Consider the following 15020-nt stretch of genomic DNA (forward strand, 5'->3'; position numbering starts at 1 on the left):
CCCAGGTATTTCGTCGCAGCCTTGGAAAATGAACATCTCGATACTCATTCGGGAAATTCATTCCTATAGTGGATACGCCTCGCGAACACACCGGCTACAATTCGTAAATTGCAATATGTGTCGTAAAGCAATTAAGTAAGACGACATTTAGTGAATGTTCGTTAATTCTTCGATTAAACATTTCCCATTTCTCGTGCGAGTAATGTCCGCCACTTTCAAGTAACCCAGCTCAAGGATTCCAATTACGCTATCTTGCACAGGTTATATTTATAAAATTTTATATCCATGGTCTAAAGACTATCGGTAAGCATGTAAGCGTAGGTTGTTGTCCCTCTACGACGAGTTACAATCAGGCCTACATATATACATCCTATATATGTTTGCAACCAGACACAAAATGCAATGTCAGTAAATGCCTCAAAGTTAGATAATTTTATTCCAAGTTCCTGCAGACTCCATAGAAGAAAAAAAAAAAAAGGGGGGGGGGAGGGGGAAGGAAGGAAGAAAGAAAATAAGAAGCGAACGTAGCACAACAGAAAACCTTATGGTATTTTTCTTTTCGTTTCATTTTGTCAAAACATTTCATCGGTGTTTATTTTTTAAAAAATTATTAATTTTCTTTCTAATCCCATCATGCGGACTATCCCTCATAATGGTTACATGGGTCATACGTAGAGGAAACCAACAACCAATCCCGTCCTCCTGCTTCTGGTAGGCCGGACCCTTACATTCTTCTCGCATACGCTTTATTGCTGAGTGGGGCAAACCATTGAGAATCTCGCTCTAATCTAGCTGTGCACAGAACTGCGAGTTATGCAGCAAAAAGCCCGCATCGAATGGGTTCAGTGAACATTAAACGCGGCCATGAGCACACTGGAGCACTGGAGTTCAAGTGAATGAAGAGGCCAGTGAGCGAACTGATCGGAACAACAAGGAGAACGGCGTAGATATCGGTGCTATCGCTGCTCAATGTGCCTCTATCGTCTTACGATAAGCGGTCCAGAGGCGTCGTTCGCTCGACGGCGACAAGAAAGCTCGTGCCAGACGCGAACGCCAGGAGCTTCGGAGAAAAAAAAAGAAAAAACGGTAGCGACGACGACGGTCGGTGCCGCGTGGTCGACGCGCTTACGCAGGCGAGCGAGAGAGTGCGCGCAGCGGCGGTGAGTCACGGTTGAGGGTGCTCTGCGAGTCCTATTATGGTGACCCTGGTCACGTGACTCAGAGCGGCGCCGCCGCCGCTTTTGAGTGCGCGGTAAGCTCGGGGGATGGCGCCACTGGCGCCGACACGTGATGGCGGCATTGTGTGTTCCCATTGGCTGGCACAGACTGGAGAGATGCTTTTTCACGAAAAGCCCTAAATATACTCGGGCCGGTGGCCGCGGTTTGCTTCGGGAAGGTTATCCAACGGGCAAGACCGCCGAAGGAACCTCAGGCGAGCCGAGCGAGCGCCTGTTTCGACCGGGCCGGGAAGGAAGAAGAAAAAAAAGACGGTGTGCGCGACATTTGAAGATAACTTGCCCGCAGACGACCGACGAAAAGAAGTGAAGCCGCCCTTCGGCGCCGATCGAGTTCCGGCCAAGCTCGGCTAAACGTTACACGCCGCGAACACCGACACCCGACTCCAGCGACTAAGTGTTGCGCGGAAATCGCCGTCGACGCCGTCCCTCTGTGCTTGTAGTAGCGAGTTTTTTGTTACCGCCGCCGGCGCGACTTGCTTCCTCAGTGCTTGCGATTCAAGATGGGAGACGGGGGTCCGTACTCTGACGGCTACATGGAACAGGAAGAGGAGTGGGAGCGCGAGGGACTACTCGATCCGGCATGGGAGAAACAGCAACGCAAGGTGAGTCTTTTTTTTCAAGTTGTCTATCGCCGCGGCTACCTGGATGGATAAAAGAATCGTCGCTGCCGTATCAGATAACGCGGAACATCACTTGTGTCTGGGAAGCCGCCTGCGCTTGCTAGCTGCTATCGTATATCGTGGACTTCGGGAATCGATGTCATCCCCGAAAGAAACTTTGTCGCACGTTTTGCCCGTCTCGACCGAAGCGTTACCCTTATAGTGTTTTGCCCTTCGGCTTGCACCGAGGAGCGTGGGCGCGAGCGAACCCTGCGAAGCCGCCGTCAAAACACGTCAACGGCGCCCCGGCAGCAACAGCAGCAGCAGGGGCGGGCGATTAAAAGACCCCTCGCCGGCGCTCCCGTGGCGGCGGCAGCACGCAGCCAAATGTGTCTCGTAGCAAGCGCACAGGCCTAACGGATCGCGTTGCCTCGCCCCAAGGTGGTCGAGGACGATCTTGTTTTTCTTTTTTTCTTCTTTTTTTTTTGCGTGGCTTCTGGAGCCACGGCATATTTTTTTCGTTGCAGACGCGCTAAGCAGCAGAAGGCGGTTTGCGCCGTCGTCTGCTCAGCGTGAAGTTAAATTCGTCTGCTGTGTCTCGAATTTCGCGAATATAATAAGCGGGAAGATTGAAAACCGCATGGCTGGAATGGCCGCGTCTCCGTCGATCTCAAGGTGATCGTTGTTTTTCAGAAAAGATCGTTGTTTTCAGAAAAGTGCGAGAATTTCTGTCGCAGACGTACGAAAAATATGCGAAGGCGAGAGCGTCGTCTGCTCTACCGAACAGTGGCGGCAATCTCCCCGGTGGATCATCAAGCGTCCAGCTTTTCAAGAAGATCGTTGTTTTGTTGGACGGAATTGCATTCTCGGAGCGGTCACTGCGGGTTAGTTTTGGTTCACGAAAGAAACTAGTACGTTCTCCCCTGGCGTCGGGTTTATGCGTTCGCCGCTACGCCGTCTACACCATCCTGGCTTTGCGATCCGGTCTGCATCGACGGATCAGGACAGAAACGTAAACAGACACGCAGGGACGGCATGTCTCTTCCAGAGACACGAAAGCACATACCGTGCGTACTTTAAGCGTGCCCACGAAGAGCGCCACTTTCTTTCCTTCTTTTTTGTTTTTTTATGTTGCTCGTGTTTCCCAAGACGCAAGGAAAAAGTGCGTTTGGATGTAGCTTTCCGTCGTATGCGCCGGCGCGATGCTCTGACCCAGATCTGTAGAGAAAAATAAAAAGAACCTCCTTCGCTTTGCTTCGGTCGTGCGCGGACTGGTGATATAACAGAACGGGAGAGTCGAGCGAGTGCTCGGTTTTTTTTTTTTTTTTTTTTTTTTTTTAATCCATCGGTACCTTGTTTCTTATTACTTTTTAGCTTCTGTCGCCCGTCGGTGAGATGGAGGCAAGGGGGGGGGGGGGGGGGGGATTGTCGATGTCCGGTTCCGATAGGCACGCCGCAGCTTTCACTCTGCGCACGAAATGTGCGCCGTGTGGCTGTCGGCCCTGACTTGTCTCCTGCCTACCTACTACTACGGTTCAGGAAATGCGACGTGCAGACACCGTAAGGGAAGGGGGATGGGGTGAGAGAAAGAGCCGTGTGTAGCCCTGTTTCGGATACCGGTGGCCGGAAGGCATGAGCGTGATCTATTGGAGTAAGCCGCGCAGCGCAGGTTACTGGAAAACGAAACCGTATGATACATAGCTGTCGACTTTCCCGAATGTTACCGTATCATGCATACCTGCCGACTTTCCCGAATGTTCCGAAAGTCCTATACGAATTCGAGCCCGTTCTAAAGCTTTTCTGATTGCGAATGTTTCGCGAAGTCTTACGACGAGAAAAATTCGGTCTCCGACCGTACTTGTGGAAGTCTTCTGATTGTGAAAAGAACACCAGATGGGTATATACCTGCTTCGAGCAAGTTTTTTCGGACATTTTCCTGAAGGAGAGGCGGAGAGATGGGGGCGAAATTGGCAACAGCGCTCGAAAAGTCACTGTGATCTAAAAGCAGTGTGTTGCTCTGTGAGTTATAGTGCTGTTCCAAGTTCGCTGTTGCGTAAGTGCTGCGTCTAATGGTAAATTGACGTTTGTAAAGTGCGTGTGTACTCACAAAAGGTGTGCACTCAAGGCAAGCTCGTAAGAAAGAAAGAAAGAAAAATGCTTGCAGTATCATATGTTCAAGTGCTCTGTGTGCTGTTTAATAATAATAATAAAATGCCCAATATCTTTGGTTGCGGCATATCCTTTATGTAGCCCACGCGCTTACGAGACGTCAATTAAACCCACATTTGCGATGAGATAATTCAGATGATTGCTGCCTTAGGCTGAACGGAATCATTTAAAAACGCACTTTGGACGAAGGAGCTTCTTATTAAACGTTATTTTTTGTATAATAGCGAAGTTAAGTCGACGGCTCTTCGTCGGTTCGACTACGCGCTGGACATGCGTGGTTCCAATTCCATTTACAGCGAAAGTTTGCTGTATCCGTACGAGTCGTGAAAAGGGAAGTACGGCGACTCCGGTCGCATCTTGACGCCTTTATTGGCGTGTACTAAATAGTTCGATATTGGTCGCGGATCAGTGCGATCATGCTCAACGGCGCGATGCATCCCGGCTTTGACGTCAATTTGTTGGCGCTGTTATGCGCTTTTTATATCCGGCTTGATCGGGAAGCGGTACTTATCGCCTGGGCTCTTGATGGCTTTCGTAGATAAGAAAAAAAAAAAAAAAAAAAAAAAACACTAATGAAACTGGCGCGTGCGTGTTTCTTGGAAATTTCGGAACCGTTTTGTGCAGCAGATTGGCTTTGTCTTTAATTTTTTTTTTTTTTATGCGGCGCTTGTAGCTGTGACAGTGATCGACTGCGTATACTTTCACGCGGCCGTAATTAAGCCGAAGTCGCTAGTCTGCGATGACTCTGGATATTCGGCTGTCTGCTGCTGAGAACAAGGTCTCAGGTTCTATTCTCGGTCGATGTAAAATCGATGGTGTACCGTGCTTTGTGTGTACGTTCAAGAGCCCCACGTGGTCAAAATAAAAACGGACACCCGCCTTCCAACTCCTCCTACTCAGTGTTATGGATTTTTTTTTTTTTATGCTGCCCTGCTTATAGGCCTCGTGTTTTATTCTGACCAATCAAGCCTCCAATCAATCAAATTCATCCACTCTTTCAGTCATTCCAGTTTAAGACGTGGCGAGTGCTCTTTGACCGGTAGTGCATCAACAACTTTGATGACACCGTGCATCATTGCCTAAAGAAACATTGTTTAACATGCTTAATGTTTGCTGCGAAATGAAAAAAAAAAGTTAAAAAAAAAGGTAGCGATGCTTTCGGGAACACGATCACTTATACGTGTGCTCGTCACGTGTCAGCCAGTGATGATCGAAGTTGAATATCCATCTTGTGTTGGCTCTTGTCATTTTTTTTTTTTTTTTTGCCTCTCTTGTAACTTGCTGTAAAAGCACTGTGGTGACTCGACAGCGGTCTGACTGACGAGCAGAGCCAGGTACCGGGTTCCACTGCCGGTTCGACGGCCTCATTTCGATGCAAGCGAAAAAAGAAAGACGACAAAAAAAAAAAAAAAAAAAAAAAAACGCTCGCATGTGTGTGTGTTTACAGTTAAATGCACGTTAAAGAGCACCAGATGGTCGTTGAAACAAATCCGTAGCTTTCTACTACGGCGACTCTCATATCCTGCTATGGGACGTTAAATCCAATCAATCAGTCAATCAATCGATCAATGAACTTACAGTAACACTCTACGCGACCACTGCTGCGTCCGCGAAGCGCCTGGTAACGGTGTCGCGGTCGTCTGCTTCTTTGCGGTCAAGCTATATAGACCGGAGACGTCAGCCATCAATGATCAAGGACTCGAGTGAATTTGTAATGCTCTCACGTTCGCGCTACGGCCGGTAAGTGTGTTGCGTCGACCAGCGCGTTAACCTTATCGGCGCCCGTAAAACTTCAACCCCGCTGGCGGTGGCCACGAGATGAACCGCTTCGTGCATGCTGCTCGAGAAAGCGGATCGCCTTTTCATCGCCTTGGACGCACGTTCGATGTGACTGTTACGTTTGACGTCTTTTTCGCTATATTTGTTTTCTTTTTATTTCTTACTTTCTTTTTTTTTTTTCGAGGAAAGTGCGCTTTCGGCACGCTACGATCCAAATTCGATAGATTTCTGAAGTCGGGAGAAGTCGCGAAGCGACATACTTAGAACAATTATATATATATATATATATATATATAGAGAGAGAGAGAGAGAGAGAGAGAGGAAAAAAATTGTCATCCACCTGACTGTGTAGCAGGAAGCTACACATGAAACCGCGACACGGTTTTCTGAGAATACGAGATCATCTTTCGACCGCTTCAGAAAGGCGTTGGTCCCGAGTTCGAACTCCGACGCCCTTTCTTTCTTTTCTTTTTTTTTTTTCTGATACGCGTGTCTCATCCTGTTGTGAATATTTTCTCCGGCGCGGTTTTCCTCCGGCAGCCACCTCGAGCCTCGGAAAGCAATTGCACTGCCCCCTATGTACAGGTTTTCTCGATTTCTTTATGCTCAACGTCTTCGTAAACTCGGCTTCTCGACCTCAACAGAGGCCCGACCCACACGTCACCCTGATACACTGCCTTACTGCACCCTGCACTTCCTTAGTGGTTGTTCATGCCGGCACCACCTAGGCGACGGCTCCCTTGGAATATAACGGAAACCGATCTCGAAGTCCGAGGTTTCGCGTTCTCCAAACGCCTAAAAAGAATGTCACGGCCGCCATGTTCTCGGCGACCTCGCTTCTTTGGCGGTGCTTCGTGATCACCGCGTGGTGAACGCATAACCTACGAGTACAGTTTCCTTGGGTCAATCGATAATGAGTCGTAATCGCTGTTGACGGAGTTGACGCATTCTCGGAACCGCTATCCACCTAACTACCGCTTAACTATACAGGGAACATGTGCCTTGACTCGGCACAGAATTGTGCGTGCACTTCGTAGGATAAACGACTCGAAGGACGAAGTAGACGACGCAAAACTACGACGCGCAAAATACTTTAGACGGCGATTCTTGCGCTATAGTGTATAGAATATCCCAGATTTCGCAGGTGGCGTGGCGATACTTCGTAATCGCCCCGGAAACATCTCGCGACTGCAACACGGTTTTGAGGTTTATATAGCTTCAGCGGGGTATTAAAGGTGGAAAGACCGAGGTGTACAGGGACGGGGTGTGTATCGAGCGCAAATGTAACGGCGTCGCGGCGAGGTTGTCCGCGGCTTCCGTGGATGTTCCGTGGCAACCAGTACCGCTAGAGTCTCCTAACGGCCGGCGTCTTCACGTCTGTCTGTCTGTCTGTTTGTCTGCGTGTCCGTCTCTTTCGGCGCTGCTGCTAGCGCGTGTGGCAAACGGAAGCGAAAACGACTCCTCGCGTCTTCTTTTTTGTGTTTCCTCCGCGGTTCCTCTTCTCCCTTTCACCGTCTTGGAGCTCCGTCCGGTGGCTGGCTTCCGAAGCCTTCTCGCTATAGCGGCTCACCTACCCCTCCTCCCTCGCAGCCAACTCGTTTTGGCCCGCGGTTCCGTTCCCGATTTGGTCGTGGGGAGGACCCCGCGGTGTGCCGCTCGTTCTCTTGCTTGCTCGCTCGCTCGCCTCTGCTTGGTTTCGGGCCCGGCTCGGATGACACGGTGCGCCCTCCTCCATGATGGGTGGCAGCGAGTCCGTACGGGCTCTCTCCGCTCTGCCTCGTCTCGCGGAGAAGGCTTTCGCCGGTTGCTTCTGCATCCGAGAAACGGTTGGAAAAGTAAGCAGACGGACACCGAAAGGGTAGCAGACGGTATACCAAAAGTTTGAATGGCAGAAGGCGTTGTCTGCTCGCCGCATTGCCTTAGGGGTCGCTCTAAAACGAGGCAGACGACACGGAAAAAAACAGCAGACGATACTGTACCGAAAGTCAGAAGGGGCTGACGCGTCGTCTGCTCGCCTTTTAGGCATCGCTATAACACAAAGTATAGTGGCAGACGACACCGAAAGTAGCAGAAGATTACCGCGCTCGGTAGCAGACGGACACCGAAAGGTAGCAGACGATAATCCAGAAGTTTGTATGGCAGAAGGCGTTGTCTGCACGCCTTATTTGCCTTAGCGATCGCTCTAAAACGAGGCAAACGACACCGAAAAACAGCAGACGATACTATACCGAAAGTCAGAAGGGGCTGACGCGTCGTCTGCTCGTCTTTTAGGCATCGTTATAACACAAAGTATTAAAGTGACAGACGACACCGAAAGTAGCAGAAGACTACCGCGCTCGTCATTCTTGACCCGTTCCTTACGCTCGGCTGTAAGGTGACGGCACGTCCAGATTTAGGCCTTTCGCGTCCTGTCGTTACGGGCGACGCCTCGCGATCGCGATGGTATTCACTGTATTCCGATTCACTGCTCCGGTTTACTTTGAACTTCTGTGCAGCTTGGCAGTATACAGGCTTGTGACTGTATAGTGCCTGTATGCTCTATGGTGTATAGTTATGTGATAGGTTCGCGGGGCTGAATGCAGTACGACGCTGCTTCTGCGTTCAGAAACGTCAAAAGTTGTTGCTGAAGCCTTTTTCTGTCTGTCTTGCCGGTGAAGTAGCAGACAATAGCGAAAGTCTGAAGTGCCAGCCAGCGCCTGCTCGTCCTTTTGCTTTTACATTGTGAAGTGGCAGACGACGGCACAAATGGATGCTTATATGGCAAGTGCGTGCAAAAACAGCTCATTCAGGGCATAAAAGCAGCGAACTCTGTCCGGTGATTTTATTTTCAGTAATGTCGGTGCATATACAGTTGGCGAACCTTTGAGCGTCACAGCTTTGGCTAGTGCCTCTCGACATGTCGCTAAAGGAAGCCACTAAGCTGCGTCAGTCCACGAGACAGTTGAGGATATAGGGATGGAAGCGATAACTGACTGAAAATACGGCAACGTGAATCACCTTCTACTTTCTTAGTCCGACTGATTTTCGCTTGTTCGGGATGCGTATTGGAAGTCGGAATTGCATTCACCGGGAGGACACAGATAATAAACATGACGTCTTGGAATCCTTACGAGTTCCTCGGTCGCATCTGCTTCCGTAAGGCGTGCAAACGTACGGATGTGACGTGATCCGGCCTACGGATGCAATTCTTACTCACGGAGCTCTTGGTATTCCGTAAGATGAGATCCGGCTCTGCAAGTGTCACCTTCCGTGACTACGCAATGCTGTCTTCTATGACCCTTGGTTATTTAGACGAGCACTGTACAGTCGTCACCTTGGAAAGTGCAGAGTCGCTAGACTTAATTTCCTTCAGGGTCGCGCGCGATGACAAGGGCGTCTGCCAGTGGCTTTTCTTATACTCGCAGATTAGCCTTGATTCGCGGATATTGTCACGGTCTAACTCTCTGCATGCGACGCTATATGGTCTGCACGAAGCAGACGTAAACACGAAAGACAGACGGCACGAGCTATCGTCTGCTCTCGTCTGCTCGTGTCGTCTGCTTCTCATTGTTTCCGTCTGTCCTTGCCCGGTTTTACAGCCATGGCCATGGATCCTTGCCAACTATAGACCGGTGGTAGTGCCCTGTTAGCCGTGAAAAAACTACTCTGTGGCAGTAAACTTGAAAAAAAGTTTATTGTACAGATTCCGAGGGCGTGGCGGCGTCGCGTTGCGCTTCTCTAAAAACCATCTGCGTACGCAGCGCACGGAAAACAAAGCGGCGCCAATCTGTGCGCAGTTTGTTCTGCCAGCGCTGTAGCTGTGCCGTGTTGTTTTTCTTGCGTTCATGCACGCGTCACGGCGCAAATCGCGCAGCTGCATCGCTTCCGGAGTCGGCGGACCGCTCAGAATCGCCACGGTATGAAGTGTACGGTTCGGTGCATTGCAGCTATATAAGGCTCCCGTCGTGTGTGACCGTCGTGATAGGTGCCGTGGCGCTTACTTGCGGGTCGTTGGAAATCCTTTTATGCTTGCATATAGGAGGAATGCGCACACGTGTTTGTGTGTATGCCGTAATATACAGTCGAAGGTCGGGCATCAATCCAGCACGACACGAAAGAGAAACGTTTAGGGGTACTGTAAACTGGAATTTCGACTTCAGCTGTATATAAGCTTTGTAAGCTGTACGATATACTCCAATGACGAAATGGCCACCGCCAGAAGAGGCCTTGGTGTTGCCAGAACAAGGCGTAAAATTGAGAGAAACGTATAGGTGGCGACGCCGACGTGAAGTTCCCGCACTAGTTCGCCGTGACGTCATGTATTTCGACAGCGTTTCCTCGCGTCTACGTCACGTTTTACGTAGGAACCAGAAATTCAGCCTAGAAAGTTCTGCGAACTTTGCAAACGTCCGGAATATGTGTGAATGCTTTGAAATCCGCGACGTCGCACTGAGTGCCAGTGGCCAGGCTTTGGCGCGAAGTTCAAAACAGGGGACGTGTGCCTTCATTTCCTCCAGTAATAGTCGACGTTTGTTGCGCCAAATTAATAGTTTTGAATGATTACCAGCTGACTTAGCGTTGCTTTTTAGTTTTGTCTTCTAGGCTTAAGCCTTAATGGTCATATTACACTTCTCGCCCATCAAAATAAGGTCAGTCTATCCACAAGCGGTGATTTGATAATTCGAAAAAGAAAACAAATAAACGCGGAGGGAAAAGGTAGATGTGGCGACGACGCCATAAATTACGAGCATTTGACTAAATTATTTATCGATAAACAGAGGGACTACGCGTTGCACCTAAAGATTCGACTTGCATAGCATCGTTGTGAAACATTTCTTGCACAAGAACGCGGTCCGAATACTTAAACGTATATACTGAGCCTTGCATATATAGGAACGCCAGCTGTATACATGACTCCAATAAAACTTCGACTTGGGCGACTTAGTACTGCTTCGTTTCAGATAGACTGCACATAAAAAAAGGGGGAAAAATAAGAAAACGTGGAACGGACAGATAGAACGACACACACCACCAGCGCTGAACTCGCAACCGAATGGTTTATTCACGCATTCACGCGTATAAACAAGCACAAATATGCACACGTGACCGCGAGTTGCCACAGCGCTCTCATTAAGTAATAGTTAAGAATGTATGTTCTGCAGAAACAGCATTTCCTTATTATGCAAACCATCGAAGTGTGTCGTTCTGTCTGTCCGTCCTGGTTTTTACGTGCGCTTTTTTATATCCGAAATGATTCATGACCCTTCATGCTGAACCGCGCTGGCTTGGTCACGCTCAAATTTTGCACGGATATGGCACGCTTTGCGGTGTGCTTAGTTTAATACCACGCTTGGGGGCATTACCTCACCAGTTTCGTCAACAGTAAATCCGAGTGAATGTGGCGATTGCCACTCGTAACGTGTCGCTTTCACTGCAACGGAATTGTGGCGCCATCTGTCGCCCTTACGGCAAAAACATGGTTAAATTCAAGCGCTAACGATCCAGTGGTTTAGCACGGAGAGTCGGGTGTACTTGGCGCGTCTATTTAAGCAACGTTCGGTGCATTGAAGTTTGTGGCTTCACGTCTGTGTACAGACGTCGTCGCTAAATTAAATAATCTTGCATTTCATTTTCTCCGCCAGTATAGTCAACCTTATTTTCCGTCAAATACATGTAGATAAATGCATTGAAAAAAAATTATTCACTGGTTGCTATTTAATGCGCGTTTAGCGCACGTCGATTGGCACACGCTTCGTTTCCTGTCTTGTTTCGTCATGTGATGACTAGCCTGACTGGTCGTCATACGCGGACGCTTTCTTTACAGTGGAGCTGTATATGTCTACCCTCCATAGATTTTTTCTATGTCCGCGCCTCAAAACTCCTGCGCCCTCTATGAGGAGGCAAAGCAAACCAGTAAGGCATGTGTTGACACCTGGCGTAGCAAGAGGAAAGCTAAGAAACCACCAAATACACAGTTTCATATATATATATATATATATATATATATATATATATATATATATATATATTACCATTTATCCCCACAGCTAGCGCCGCCGCCAGCCAGTCGAACTCGCGACCTCGCGCTCAGCCCAATGCAGAGCCCCCACCGCGCCAAGTTTGATTGTTTAACCGCGAACGTCTGTTCGCCGCTCGGCCAGTAATATATGCACGCGTGCATTTCGGCTCGCCGGGAATGTTACACGTACCGTATACTCCTTTCGCTATGGGAGGAAGACGAGCTTCGCGCTATCATACGCTTCCGGCGTTTGTAGCCACAGAACGGCTATATAGAGCTATTCCCGTACACATCTGCATATACGGCATATATACGCCTTGCTGCGCCGTGTGTGTATATCGTGTGCGTTATAGCGCGTGTTGTTTTTGGCGCGCCGCGTGTGTCTCTGCGCCACGGAATGCGATGGACCCGGTGGGAACAATGCAGAACGTCGTGAAAGCAAACGCGCTTTAGACAAAAGCGGCATAGGAGGAAATGAAGGTTCGAAACAAACGCGACGCTTCTGTATAGATGTCGCGTGATCGACGCAGTGGGTTTGGGGTGCGACATCCCTCCCTTCTCTCCTCCCAACCTCGGCATGCAATCCGGTCCAATAGAGCCACCCGCACTCCGCGTTGCTGTTGCGGTGGTGCCAACATGTGGAATGTGACCTTGACTTTGACCTCCTGCCATTCAGAGCGTGACGACGCTCTAACGCACCTCCCTCCCCATGCAGGCAGGCGCGCTCTCGCGTGCGAATTGTTATTTACATCGATTTCGTGTTTCGAAACGCAGCTATAGCGGCCGGCGCGCGGAAATGGCCTCACGTTTCGCGATCGTCGTCAGAGCGGGGAGGTTCGCCCGAGCTTTCATAAAAGTGGCGCGTTCGCGTCGTTTGGGTGCGAAATGTGCGCAGCTTCCTATTCCGTTCGGCGCGGTGTGCAGACGACGCACCTTTCTTCGAGCAGACGGACGCGGCCCGCTGTTACTTCTGCTACAGTGTACAGCGCTGAGCGATTTGAAACGCGATACTTTTTTTGCGCCACCGGTGATCGCCGAGGGGGCCGAATGCAGATACGATGCATCAAAAAGATTCTCGCTATCACGTGACGCAAAAATGCGTCATCTTAGTGTCACCAGCGCCCACCGGTGACGCAAGAAAGTGTCGGCCGCCATGTTGTCCGAGTATATCGCGTTGTATTTATATGTTTAATAGTTTATGCCGTTGGGCGAACTTTCGAAATAAAAGAAAAAAAAATTGCTGAGCGCTGTACTTCTGGTGCTGTTTTGTGTATATCGTCTGTTCATGAGGTTCGTCCGTAGAGCAGACGGCAGGAAATGCCCGGCTGTTGCTTCTGTTACTGTTGCTCCATTCGATTCGCCTTCACTTCAGCGCTGCACTAAGTGCAACATGGTGTCGTCTGTACGTCGCCATTCGTTTCACACAGCGCATGGCTTCGTGCAGGAAGTGCCGGGGCGGTTCTGTACGAGCACGGAACTGGTACTGAACCAGAATGAGCTATTTTCATTAGTGACTCTATACCACTTCCGGTGGAACCGTGATTACGTGCAGCTGTACTTCCACGTGTAAGGCGCCTAATTAGCCGCACGACACTAGTGCTGGGCGAATCGAGTGGAACTGTAGAGTGTGCTGTGTTGCGTCAGAAACCGAATTGTGTCAGTGTTCGATGATGATGATTGTGTTTATTGGCATCACCTTTGAAACGGGTTGGGGACAAGTAGTCACATAGCCTGCTTGATTTAATCAGGTATTACATCTATCGCCATCTAGCCTTTTGCTGATCTGATCTCGATCTTAGCTTTCGTATTTAAAACCTCCGTCGCTATTTTTGTACCGTTACGTACGCTTGCAATGGCTCCGGTTATATCAATATCTTCCTTGCTTTTTTTTTCCACCAATACTCTTATCTATATGCTTATCTCGATGCTTATCTCGACTGCTGACCAGTTAATCCTTCCATCTGCCTTGAATCTAAATGCTTCTGGAAGGTGGACTCTCCATGCTGGTCTCGCTGGGTGAATATCTTTGCATTTCATTACGATGTGCCGAGTCGTTTACGGGCTTTCTCTCTCCTTTTCACCCTCTCTCTCTCTTTTTGTACACACATTCCTCATCCTGTGGCGCATATTTACCGCACTATGTTATTGTCCTCACGCAGCCAGCTCAGGCCTCAAATAGCAAGGCACTGCCCTTTGCGTTATCATACACATTTTCCGGCCCGATTTCTTTCTTGCCGTTTGTGTAAATCTCCATGGTCCTTTTTGTTTCCATTCGATGATCGTTACGATGATGATTTAATGGCATTCCCTTTTGAAACGGGGCAGTGACAAATAGTCCCCTAGCCTGCTTGATTTAATCAGGTATGCTATACATGTTTTTCATCTAGCATCTTCGTATACATCTCCTTAATTTTTTTTTTTTCATTTTCCTTCAAAATCTACCATGTACGCTACCTATCACTAAGAGATGCGGCCGTATCAATCTCTTCCCTGCTTTTTTTTTCCACCAGTACTCTAAACGTCTCTTACTCATCTCGACTGCTGACCGGTCAACGCTTCCGTCCACTTTAAACCCAAGCGCTTCTGGAAGGTGTATACGTTACCTACGGTTCTCACTGGGTGGAATCCCTTCGCATTCCATCAGGATGTGCCGAGTGGTCTCCGGATTTTTGCTGCAGCAGACACATGCCTCATCTAGTTCCGAATATTTGCTACGGTATGTTTTTGTTCTTGGGCAACCGGCTCGAGCATAGAGTTTCTCACTATATTACCTAGACACTATACACTATATTACCTAGTGATAAGCGAATCTCTCTTTGATGTTTACTGAGATGTCGTCACTTCTCCCTTTTTCACTTCTAATGTAGCTCAACTCTTCTCGCTCAATGCAACGCTCTGGTTTTACTATGATGCAGCACCGCTGTAGCCAGCCAGCGGTCGTGTTCTAGCGACGCGCGACGTATTGAGGAGTTCACTTGTGTCGTGCCAGTAACGGTCGTGTCTCCGTGATATTCGCGCGTTTCAGCGCGTTCGCATTCTCGAACGTCGAACCGCCTCCGCCCAGTCGTCACCGCTTTGCCTGCGTCGTAGTTTCGCGGTGACGTCCTCCTGCGAGATCGCGATGGCACTTGGGCGTATTTGATAAACGATGCCTTGTTCTATGCGCCAGGGCGATAACTCTCTTCAACGAGCAGCTGCTTTATTCATCGGCGTACATATATAGGTGTCCTCTGATTG

At 49.1% G+C, this 15020-nt stretch overlaps 1 protein-coding gene across 1 annotated transcript in view; it reads left to right on the forward strand.

Annotated features, from left to right (window-relative positions):
• Positions 1 to 1334: 1334 nt before the first annotated feature.
• The window catches only part of LOC119457987 (alpha-actinin-like), a 96608-nt gene continuing 82922 nt past the window's right edge, over positions 1335 to 15020 (forward strand). Inside the window, 1 exon segment of the mRNA XM_037719776.2 lies at positions 1335 to 1840. Coding sequence (XP_037575704.1) covers positions 1739 to 1840 — 102 coding nt within the window. The 5' untranslated portion in view covers positions 1335 to 1738.

The sequence above is a fragment of the Dermacentor silvarum genome, chromosome 7 (assembly GCF_013339745.2).
Source record: "Dermacentor silvarum isolate Dsil-2018 chromosome 7, BIME_Dsil_1.4, whole genome shotgun sequence".
Classification (NCBI taxonomy): Eukaryota; Metazoa; Arthropoda; class Arachnida; order Ixodida; family Ixodidae; genus Dermacentor; species Dermacentor silvarum.